This window comes from Sturnira hondurensis, unplaced genomic scaffold (assembly GCF_014824575.4).
Source record: "Sturnira hondurensis isolate 20B ecotype Veracruz unplaced genomic scaffold, ASM1482457v3 Scaffold0005329, whole genome shotgun sequence".
Lineage (NCBI taxonomy): Eukaryota > Metazoa > Chordata > Mammalia > Chiroptera > Phyllostomidae > Sturnira > Sturnira hondurensis.
Window position 1 is genome coordinate 171,710 of NW_028077960.1, and position 12,001 is coordinate 183,710.

The window sequence follows — 12,001 nt, forward strand, 5'->3', positions numbered from 1 at the left end:
CATCCTGGCTGCCTGTTTCATCATGGCTGCCTGATTCATCATGGCTGCATGCAACCTCCCTTCAGCCCTGCAGTGGCCAGGCTGCAGTGGCCCTGTGCTGGCTGGCGCCGCTCCCGCCAACCAAAATGGTGCTCATTGACCCAGAGGGCACTCCACGGTAGCAGCAGGGGCAGGACCTTACCTTTCAAGCGCCCTGACGCGGTCTTCCAGGACAGAGTGCCCTCCAGGTGCAGCTGCCGCTGCAGCATGTCCTCCTTGCGGAAGGTCAGCCCGTTCTTGAGCTTGCTAGACGACTTCAGGTCCACTTTCCCTGCGATCTCTCTGAGGCGCTGGCCTTTCTCACACTCACTGACCTTGTCGTCCACTTGTGAGATGATGTCTCTGATGAGGGTCAGGGCCTGGGTCAGGTCTTCGTAGTCCTTGGTGCCAGCTGCCACACACAGCAGAGTCAGCTCTTTGCAATCGTGAACACAACAGAGGGGGACACATGACAGGGTCTGGGAGGTGCTGTCCCTGCGGCCACTGCTTGGAGCACCCTTGGGAATCACCTTCCAACTAGAATTTCACAAGACACAAAGGCTTCTCCACAACAAGGGTGGCAGCCCAGTGCTTTGCTCTCACCAGACATCGCTCCTGGATGCAGCAGCTAAGGCGCAGTCCCCATGATCAGGACAGCCTTCGTGGCTGCGTTGGCCCTGCCACTCGGATGGACTCCCTGTGCCCTCCAATTTTCATAAGACTCCTGCCTCCTCCTGCTGCTACCCAGAGCTGAGGGTGTGGCTTTGTGGCGGGGGAGCCTGCTCATTCTCCCACAGCCCAAACCCCCTGGAGATGAGGAAGGCGTGACCTCTGAGAACTCTCAGCTGGGCTGTGTGCCCTCTTCTCCGCCCTCCATGCTATAGGTATGTCCCTCTTGTGGCCCCGGTCATGGACTCTGTGCCTATCTGGATGACTCAGGAGTAGCCTTAACTAGGGCACTTTCTCCATCACTCGTCCACTCCCCAGATGCCCGGGCCAGGGACTGGGGGTAATAGCAGGCAGATGAGACCAGTGACCGTCTTTCTTTTTTTGAAACCTCAGCACCCAACACAGTGGATTCTGCACGGTGGCAGCTCATTTCATGGTCACTGAGCTCAGCAAAACCCAGAGAACCAGGGAGGAATCACAGAGGGGCGCTCATCTGAGCCACAGCTAGAAGGGGGCAGGGAGACAGGCACTGACCAGCAAGGCAGAAGGGGGCCACACCTGTGGTGTTCTGGAGGATGCGCTCCACCAGCACGGGGTACTTGGTCAGGCGCTGAGTGACCAGAAGGATGCACTCCTGCATGCCAAGCCGTCTCACGATGGAAAAGTTGCTGATTTTCTATGAGAATAAAAACAAAGCCACAACATACCGACACTTCATCTCCTGCCAAACCAGAGAATGTAATTCAGACAGACACTGAGGCCAGGGGCTCCTTCCTCTTTCGGGGGACAGGGGCCTCTTTCTTCTGAGACGTTTAAAGTGGGGTCACCTGCCGTGCATGGGAAGGCAACAAAGGCGGAGGCAGCCTTGATTGCTGTCAAGAGGCCCCAAGACCTGCCAGAACCAGCCGGGAGCCAGCTATGGGAGCCGTCTGGAGAGCTGTACAACGCACACCGCCCCTATGTGTGTGAAGGTCCCAACCCTGACTGACGGCCACTGGAACCTTCCAGAACTAGACTGGCCTGTGCCTTCAGAATCGGCTCCCTGCTGGCTTCTTACGCACAGCTCTGGCTAAGAACCCGAGAAGGGCTCTTCTGAAGCTGTCTCTCGGTGGGGGCTGAGAGCAGCTCTCCACAGCGTGCCACTGCCCATCTGTCCTTTGGAAAGGCCGGCACTGACAGAGAACCAGGAGAGTCGCTGGGGGGTGCGGGAGTGGGATGGGATTCTGGGACAGTGGCCTGCTCTGTGTCCTTCTGTCTCACCAGAACCCTCCCACCTCCCAGGTGTCTCTGGCCCAGGATGTCGGGGCCTGTCCCACTGCTCAGCCCAGATGAACTGAGGCCCATCCCACTTCCACATCCATTCACTGTGATGACGGAGTGAAATGAAGCGCACACTATTCTTAACCGCAGGCCACTGGTGCAGAGGGTCATTTCAGAATGAAGCCCTTGAGCACAGGCACTGGTGGTGGGGCCCTTGGGGACCAGGAGGCAGGGGCTGCTGCAGGGCCCAGCGGCCTTGACCAGGTGCACTGTTTAGAACCCTGGAGGTGGGGCCTTGCTCGCCCCGGCTGACCTGGGCTGCCTGAAGTGGTTTTTGTTCTGAGCTTTGAGTCTCCACACATTGTCAGGCAAAAGATGGGTGTGTGTCGTCCCTAGGCTATAGGGGAGAACAAGGGGACGAGAGAGGGGACAGAGGTTTGGAGTAAGGCATGCCTGGCATCAGCCAGAGAGCTCGAAGGCCCCACGGGTGGTGGGGAGGGGGTGGCTCCCAGGGAAGGCTGGCCCCTTGTGAGACACAGTGTCACCTTGACGTTCCAGTAGGGGTGTTCAGCAGGCCCCCGCGCCGGGGTGTCTCAGGGGCCGCCCTGGGGGGCTGAGGAACAAAGCTCGAGCTCCGCTTTGCATCTTGGGAGTCTCCAGGAGATTCTACTGACATGTTCCGAATAAAGAGGCTTGAAAACCAACATTTTATAATGGGTTCCTTACTCTCAAGCTCTCCAAACAGTTGTGTGGGGAAAACCTATGGCAAAGAGGATGCCTTTTTGATTAAACAAAAATTTTTTTTTACCTTGATCAAGTTTTGAAACTTCTTATTTTGCTGCAGCAGCAACTTGTAATGACTGACTGCTTCGTTGTGGCCACTGCAAAAGACACCGTACTTTTCTTTCATCCTCTCTCCATTTTCACCTGAAAACTGAAGGGAGCCCATGGGGATGTTACCAAAATGAAACATGGAAGTTACCAGGGAGCGTTTTCTTTCCATTCGTCTGACTATGACACAAGCCCTGGGTTTACCGGGGGCTGCGCTGTCCTCTCTGACCCGCACTCACACCCGGAGCCTCACTGCGGCTGGGAGCCCTCTTTCTGTTGTTGGAAGGAATAGAGCCCAGAAGGGCTTTGCGTGGCCTGCCCACCTGCTGCGTCAGGAGGTCGCCGACTTCCTGGATGACGTAATTCCGGCTGCTGCCCTCCTCCAGGGACTCCTGGCGGCGCTCCTTTAGCCGGGACAGGAAGCGGCAGTGCATCTCCAGCAGGTCGTCCGCACACGGGAAGAGGCGGCCGGCGGCCTCGCTGCTGAACTGCAGCTCCTCCTGCAGGGCCCTGGAGTAGACCTTCAACATGATCTTGAGCGTCCGCACGTGGTGCACCTCCGTCTGCATCAGCTCTGCGGGGACCGGACAGCAGCACTTACCCACGGCAAGGGTGCCCTGGCTTTGCTCCTCCCGTGTCCCATGGGGGCACTTGTGTGTCCTGCCTGCTCCCCACGCACCAGGCTGGCTTCTCAGTTCTCCACCAATTCCTCGTCCCTGTGGCACGGTTTCCCGGGGTCAGGCCTTCCCACATCAGTGCTGCAGGGGTCCCAGGGTCAGGGAGTGGCAAGGGGTAAAGTGACATCAGGAGAGGGAAGACCCTGGATGTGCACTGGGACCTCAAGTTCACAGGGGGTTCATGCCCAGACTTGAGCAAAGACATGTCGAGACTGTTTTTAAGCCAGAAGACTATCTGGAGCAGCGATGCTCCGAGGGGCGTGGAGCCCACACCCCTCAGACTGCACGTGACTCAGAGGCCGACTCAGACCCTAACTGACGGAAAAGCAGGCTCAAGCGAGGCTCCAATGCACATGAAAGGCAAAGAAGGACCAGGTTTTATGTTGGGGTTTTTCTGTCATTCCAGTAAAGGCCTGAAAGCTGCTAGAGGCAAAACCAAGGGCCACAGTGCCAGAGGAGCTCAGAGGAAGCCCAGAGAAGGCCATCCGAGGTTGCCTGGCAGGGGAGACAACACGGCCCAAATGGATGCGTCAGCCTTGTCCATGCAGGGTCTCCGGCCTATCTCTGGGACCCCGAGGGACACACCCACCAGGGCTTTCCTACACATCCACGCCACACCCTCCCCTGCCCAGGCTGGGGGCTGAGTGTGTGAAATGTGAGAGGAAGCCGGGGGGGGGGGGGCAGCGATGTCACTGAGGGGGGTGTGGGATAAAAAGTGAGAACGCATCTAGAAATGCCAGGACCACCCCCCAGAATCATTGAGGGACAGGAAAACTCCTCCTCAGGTGATACAACACTGCCACTCTTGGGGGATCGTTCCCGTAAGAAGAACAAGGAATAGCCTTGAGGAAAGAAAGGCCTCAGGTTCCAGTGCGGTTGCCCTGGGTCTTTGTCAGCCTGCTGAAAGGGGCTTGGAGGGATGTGCATGGGGCACCCAGCACAGCCACTGGCCCGGTTCCCTGACAGCCAGTGGGAAGGGGCACTTACCATAACGCTGGTGCCAGTTGTTCCGGGAAAAAGAGAGGCCTCCCACCGCCTCCCCAACCCCGACCACAGTCACACCCAGGCCTGCCTTCTCTCTCAGGGGCCCCAACCAGGTAAGGATGAGTCAGGCCTGAACATTTGGCCATTCTTGTCCTTTGGGACGTCCCCAACCACCTCCTACCAGACCCGCAGGGCAGGGCTGTCCTGGGGGAGAGTGGGGAGTGGGTGACATAGTCTCAGGAGGCAGCAGCAGTGCCACCCAGATGCCCAGGTGGAAATATTTGAAGAAAAAATGAAAAGAGAAAATTTAAAAAAAGAAAGAAAGAAAAGAAGAAAGCGGAACGTCTGTGTGGGGTATCTGCCTCTCACCGTAAATGACATCCTGTCTCTTCACCACCTCCTTCTTTTGTTCCTTTGCGTACGAGGGCTCCACAGAGAGGCTCCAGGACTCAGCCTCAAACTCTCGGCCGTCTGCTTCGATCTCATTCCTCAGGGAGGCAGTGCAGGGGTCTGCGGGAGAAGCAAGAGGCCACTGCTCGGGGCGCCCAGGCCTTCGTCCCATGGACACACTGATGCGGTGCCGGCCTTTCCTGGGGTTCGGGGAGACCACGGATCACCCACCAGTGAAGGAGGCGGGATGGCTGTACCTTCTACGAGAGTGGACTCAGCAGTCGAGGGTGTAAGTGAAAGGGAGTCGTCGGCTGCCTGCTTAAGTTTCAAAAATACAGAGTCGGCTTCATCCATCTCTCCTGTGACTGGTCTAAATAAAAATCATAAAAACAATCATTTCAGAATATCTAATTAAACATGCACACCCCAGTCTATTAAGGCAAATTAGACTGTTAATCAATCTGCTTAGTACTATTTGAGAACTTTGTGGATTTTATTATAAGCCTTAACTTTGTCACAGAATCACTGTTGAGCATTAGAAGTCTGCCCACATAACAGCAGGGCCTCTTCCATCCCACGTTCAGGTACAGTCCCATGCGGGCGAGTCGTGTGCTGCCCTCACTGGCACGGGCGTCCTGAGGTTCTTTCAGATGGGAGTTGTGTGCAGCGTTGGGGAGACCCCTCTCAGAGGACGAAGACTGGCACTCCGACCAGCAGCCCTCATGGGGAGCACCGTGACGGCATTTGTCAGCATTAGGCTTTCGCCCGGAACACTGCTGAACGCAGTCTCTGGGGAGCCATCCTGGAGTCCTTGAAAACCGGGTCAAGGCAGAAATTAATGCGGTGCACCCTCCGCAGGACCTCAGGGGGATTCCAGCCTCATCTCGAGTACAGAAAGAGCCCCTGGCCAAGGGTCCTTCAAGAGCATAAAGCAAAGTGGCTGCAAATTGCCAAGTCTGCCCAGAACACATTGTTTGGACTTTTATTTTTTTTAAGATTTTATTTATTTCGCCCTGGCTGGTGTAGCTCAGTGGATTGAGCGCGGGCCTGCGACTCAGACGATCGCGGTTCAATTCCCAGTCAGGGCACATGCCTGGGTTGCAGGACAGTTCCCTGCAGGCCAACTCCCAGCAGGGGACGCGCAAAAGGCAACCATACATTGATGTTTCTCTCCCTCTCTCCTTCCCTTCCCCTCTAAAGATAAATAAATAAAATCTTTAAAAAAAAAAGATTTTATTTATTTCTAGAGAGAGGAAGGGAGAGAGAAATACAGGCAGAGAAACATCAATGTGTGGTTGCCTCTCATCTGCCCCCTACTGGGTATATGGCCCACAACCCAGGCAAGTACTCTGACTGGGAATTGAACCGGCGACCCTTTGGTTGGAAGGCTGGCAGTCAATCCACTGAGCTAGGCTAGCCAGGGCGAACACGTTGTTTCTAAAAAAGGTGAAAGAATGAGTCTGAATCCAGTGTTAACGCTGCACTGCTTGACGGGGCCCAGGAGCAGACTCTCACGGCGGAAGGCCTGCTCTCAGAGAGGGCTCTACGAGCTCCCTCCCTCCTTCCATGCCCCACAGCAAAGAGGGCCCTGCTCACCCGAGTCTCGTCCCCGTTTCTACTAGGCTGGGTGCTGACTGTGAGTCCCCCTTTGGCGAGACCGTCATGCCGACATTCCTGGACAGGGCTGGGCTGCCATCGGACAAGAGGGTGGTCCTCGGCTGCTCCTTCAGGGATGCTGTGATGGAGGCAAAGACAGAGTTGGTACTGAGAAAGTAGGCAGAGCAGTGCAGGTGGCTGGTCTTGAAGGCCCACTCTGCCTGTGGCCGCAGCCCGGACAAGATGTTGGAGGTCAGTAGCTCGTGGTCTACAAGTACATTCTTGCTCTATTCCCTAGGAAGGGAGCTGTAGGCAGCTCAGGATACGCCACACACTGGCCCAGTCACCGCCTTCTGGGTGCGCTTCCCCCATGGTCACAGCTGGCCTCCCAGGTGTGGGCCGTGTGCTGTTTTATGCCTCTGCGGGACACGGAATCCTTCTACAAATGTGAAGTTGTGCCTGCTCTTACTGTATTGACTGAAGCACCAACTCTGGAGGACAGGAAATTGGTGCCTGCTGTGATGGTTTAGGGTGCAAATCTAGGGTGCAAATCGCAGTATATTTTTTTCTTGGTAAAATAATAGCAACACAGCATCCCAAAACCCCCTTCTGTCTCAGCAGGGAGTCAAACGCAGGGAGCGGTCTGTTCACTGCAGAGAAGCTAAGATGAAACACGGAGCTCTGTGCTCGGAGTGGCTTGTGCTGATCTCTCTGTCTCTGTCTCTGTCTCTCTCTCTCACACACACACACACAAGGCTCGGAGACCACAGGGTGTGGTATGAGTGGCACGCACCACAGTTCATAAGAACTCTAACCGAATCTGACCACCAAGGTGGACAGCAGGCTGTGGTCCCGTTTCGTACGATGACTGTAAACCAACCTCACGTACAAAAGGGGACCCAGAGGGTAGTCCACTCTCGTCTGCTCATTAATCCGATAGCTGAGCTGTCAGAAGCCACTCTGTGACCGCCTGTGCCGTGGGGAAGAAGGTGCAGCCCTTGGAAAGCCCAGCTCCACGAGGCTGGTCCCCCTCCCGTTTCACAGGCCCGCTGCGCCAGGCTGTGCATCTCTCCTGGTCTTGGGTGTGAGCCCCATGCGGAAGTGCTGCTCCAAAACAGCTGTGTCTGGTGGCCTACGGGACCCAGCCCCGGATCCCCAGAGCACTGAAGAAAGCAGCTGGAACTCTGGTTTCAGCAGCAGAAAGGCGGTCACCCTCAGGGTGGGCACAAGGTCGGCCCCAGAGGAAACTGTGTGTCTTTCAGGAGCTTCACTAGGGACAGGAGCTCGGCGTGCTAAGTGAGTTTGGATTTGGTGGGAGTGTAGGGAGGTTGCACGTGTGCAGGTAGCTGCGAGTGCACAAGAATGTTTCTGGCGGAGGAGTGATGAAGAAGCTCGGGAACGGAGCCTTCACCAGTAAGTGGCGTGCTGCCATGTCGCACACAGGTGCATACCACCCTGGCCACTCACTCCCAACGTGGCTCAGCAAGGTGACCCCAGGCCCTGCGCCATCCGGACTGCTGATGGCTAACACTCACTGCGGTAGTAGACAACCCCTGATTGCAAAGGAGGGAGTCACAACAACAAGGCCTTCGCAGCCCAGAGCTGCACCACGTGACCCCTGCCCAGGCCACTGTGACCTTGTTGGACAAACAGGAGACATCCCCAAATGTGTCTTTTGCCCAGTGTCCTGGTACAACGGACACACTGTCCCTGTGATCCAAAGTGCTGCCTGAAGTGGGTAGTGGACTCTGCTTCGATCAGAGAGCCCACAAGAGAAGGGCACCCCCAGGAGCCCTGGCTGCAGAGGCCAGGCACCCCTCAGCCCGCGCTGCTCAAGGGCGGACAGCACTTGTTCCTTCTGGCCGCCGTCTTGTTCCCTAGTTTGGCGCGGAGTGGGGGGCAGTGCCTCCCACACAGCACATCGGGGAGTCATTTTGTTTCACGACAGTTTATTCAGTCACAGAAAGGAAAGGCCCTCTAACACACTCTCCCACACAGATGAACCTCGGGGACATCACGCTCCGTGAAGTGAGCCTGTCACAAAAGGGGAGGCACTGTTGGTTCCAGTCACACGAGGTCCCCAGGGCAGCGATTTCTCATTGGAGTGTTGCAGGACTCTCGAGAACTACTGAGTCGGGGCTCCGACCTCCATTCCCTTAGATGTCAAACAACAAAAAAACGACAACAGCCAACACAACGATCGCCCTCTGGTGTGAGTGGATCAAAATTATGCCCATTTTTTGTCAGATCAGCAAAATATATCATTCTTGGTGTGGTGCAGAATTTTAGCAGCTGGTTTCCATGTGCCAGGAGGTGAGAACAGCTGTCCCAGAGGACTCCGACCCACGGAGACCGAGAGCAGATGGTGGGAGCCAGGGGCTGGCGGGGTGGGGAGTGGGTGTGTAGATATGAATGGGAGGGATGGTTGTACAACAATGTGCTAACACCACAGAACTGCACTTGTGTGCATTTGATCACTATTGAAGAAAAGGAGCAATTGTCTCTTTGGGGCCGTGGGCACTTCTGGGCCTTAACGTGGTGCTGGTCACTTAAAATCCACATGTGAGAAAAAAACATCACAGAACTACATGCTCGCCTTTCCCCCCCACAAGAGTACACATAACAACTGGCAAACTCTAAGTGGGGACTGCCCCCGAGTCACCACTGTGCCGATGTCGTGTCCTGGCTTGGACAATGGATTATGGTGACATTAGACAGTATGACTGGGGACACCTGGTAATGGGCACACAGGGACTCTACTGCTTTGCAACTTCTCCTGACTCTTCCTGTATCCTGAAATGAGGAGTTAGTTGGTTCTGAGGTCTCAGTGGCAAGGTTCTGCCAGGTCGAGGGGGCACTGAAGCAGGCAGTGCCGACCTCCTGTTCACCGGAGAGACGGGGCGGGGGCTGGTTAGGCCCTGTCAGCACCCAGTCAGGCGGCCACCTTGTGTTCTGAGTCTCTGTTGAGTGGCACCTTGTCCACTCCACACTGTCAGTCCACTGAACTCGCAGCCAATGGCACTGCCAGTCCCATCTGCCACACACGCTTCTGCATAAGGCCCGCAGCAGCCTCCTTGTGCTCAGTGACACTAGACGGCTCTGTTCTTGGGGCCACTTTAAACAGTGAGCTCACTGACAAGGGCACAGAAGTGTGACAAGGCTGGCACCAAACACAGTGCAGAAAGGGCTCACAGGGTGGACTGCAAAACAAGGGGGTGGAGCACGGCCACGTCCCACCTGGGCCGGGTCACCCACGTTGGGCAACTCAGTGCTTCGGCTGCTCCGCTCACCCGAGAAGACCTTGAAGCCCAGCCAGTGCTGGTCATGGGTGCAGATGTGTGCCAGCAAGTGGGTGGGTTTGCAAATACAGAACCCGCAAATAATGCGATGGACTCCATCAGGTGTTAAGTGAAGAGTTATTATATTTTAGAATGCTTGTATTTGCTTGAACCCACACCACAGAGCACTGATGTCCTTTCATCTTCTTTGTAATTCATTGTGCACACACTTCCCCAAAGTATCTGAGATGGCCTATTCGGGGGAGGGGGCTCTTACAGAAAAGTTTCATGATGTCCGTGTGGTAGCAATGTTACCTGAGAAAAATTACTCTTTTTTTGTATGGAATAGTCTAACCACCGCACCACTCAAGCTACTTAAGACTTAAAGTGAGAGACAGATAGCCACCATCCGGGTCTTTCGGTAACATACGCAGCCTTGGGAATAACTGCTTGATCAAGACATGAATCAGTACCTCTGCCACAGACCAGCTGTGTAAGTCATGCCTTTTTAGTCTACATTTTGGATTCTCTGACGTCCAGGGGCTGGCACATCCTGGAAGGGCTGTGCTGCTCCCACCCCCGCCCCCACTGCCAGGTGGCCTGCTCCTAGAGAGGCCAGGACTCACAGGAGAACCAGCCAATCCAGAGCCCACACCCCCAACCACCTACTGCCAGGAGCTCTCACCCTCAGCGCCACCACCCCACCCCCACCCGCTGTCACCACTAATCAGCCCAGGGCAGGTGCCTGACAACAGGGTGGCCCCTGGTGTCCCAGAGCGGCCAAAATGATCCACACGAGCCAGTCTTGATCCCACTCACCCTGCCTCACCCTTTCCTCCCCATGGAAATCACAGCTGCTTCCGGACAGCCCTGGTGCTTGGTAAAATGGCTGTGAGCCTGGAACCTTGAAAATATGCTGAGCAAAAAAGGTCAGCCACGAAAGCCCACATGTTGTAGGTTCCCCTCTACAGCAAATGTGCAGAATAGGCAAACCCATAGAGACAGAAGGTAGATCATGGTGCCGAGGACTAAGGGAAGACTGGAGGGTGACAGACAGCTAAGGGGTATGGGGTTTCTTTCTTGGGGTTCTAAAATCGACTGCATTGACTCCAAATACACTACGAGCCACTGAGCTGTCCGCGTACACGGGTGAGCTGGACGGCACGTGGAGCACAGCTCAGAAAAGCTATGAACGAACTCGGGTGAGGACCAGCCACTCTTCTGCAGGAGAAGCAGCCCTCTGATCTGTGGGCCAACACACCATCTGAGTGTGTCACTGTGACCTTGGCTGTGAGACAGAAGCACACTTTCATCCTGCTGTGGTGTGTTCCCAAACCAGACAGCCACGGGGGACAGGTGGGCAGAGGTGTGGCACCAGGATGCAGACCCCGGAGCGGCTTCGGTAGAGCGCTGTCTCCCACCGCCTGCGCGGCCACGAAAGCCTGATCAGCACTGTCTGCTGCCCACCTCCACGAGGCGCCATCATCGACTGGCACGCCCCAGGCCCACGTGGCAAATGTGCGCCACAGACCTGCCCCCCACGTGGACTAAGGGAGCCGCAGGGGCGAAGTAGGAAGTGGACAGCAAGTGTGGGGAGAGTGAACAGCTCTGAAGTAAAATGCACACCCAACTCTCGGCAACAAACACCGATGGCAGCCTGCTCCCTCGATTTTTTAGAAGCCGGCATGGTCTCTCAGCAATCAGACTGAGCTCGTGGGGCCGACCCCAGGATCCTACCTGCACTGCTGTACTTGGACGGCAGACCCCACAGCGTGAAGTTCAGGTAAGCAGGGGCTGCTTTCCAGCACAGGTATGCTTGCCACGTGACCGGCAATCTGTTCGTAAGCTTTCCCTCCTGTATGTATGCACAACGCACAAGACTTTGTAGGAATTATATGGACCACAAGGAAATTTCATGAATGTGACTTGGTAGTTACAAATCTGCTGAAAGTCATTTTTCAAGAAAGCTTAACATGACCTATCAAGTGATCATCTTAATTGGTTTCACATTGTCCTTTATAACCCCGAAACACATTCACTGGCTTCTAAAAAAACTGAATTTCAAGCAAGAATTTTACATTCTAAACAGCAGGCTCCTCCTGCTGCTGGGTAGGAGAGCAGCTGCAAACATCCCTCCACAGCAGCTGGGCCCTGGCACAGAGGGAGGTCCCTGCAGGTTTCTGCAAAAGACCACGCAAACGGACCGGGCAAGAGGTATCTTCAGGTGGGGACAGCCATCCCCAGCCACTCAGCAGTTCCAAAGGCCTGGCCTCGAAATAATGGCTGGCCTCAAAATAA

At 55.5% G+C, this 12,001-nt stretch overlaps 1 protein-coding gene across 2 annotated transcripts in view; it reads right to left on the minus strand.

The window, feature by feature from the left end:
- The window catches only part of ARHGEF18 (Rho/Rac guanine nucleotide exchange factor 18), a 71,972-nt gene that overhangs the window by 11,015 nt on the left and 48,956 nt on the right, over positions 1–12,001 (minus strand). For both annotated transcript variants that reach the window (XM_037046952.1, XM_037046953.1), the window contains 7 exons: positions 6,426–6,564; positions 5,087–5,199; positions 4,809–4,949; positions 3,102–3,352; positions 2,756–2,881; positions 1,246–1,363; positions 182–430 (listed from right to left, as the gene is read on the minus strand). In XM_037046952.1, coding sequence (XP_036902847.1) covers positions 182–430; positions 1,246–1,363; positions 2,756–2,881; positions 3,102–3,352; positions 4,809–4,949; positions 5,087–5,199; positions 6,426–6,564 — 1,137 coding nt within the window. The remainder of the gene's footprint in view (positions 1–181; positions 431–1,245; positions 1,364–2,755; positions 2,882–3,101; positions 3,353–4,808; positions 4,950–5,086; positions 5,200–6,425; positions 6,565–12,001) is intronic.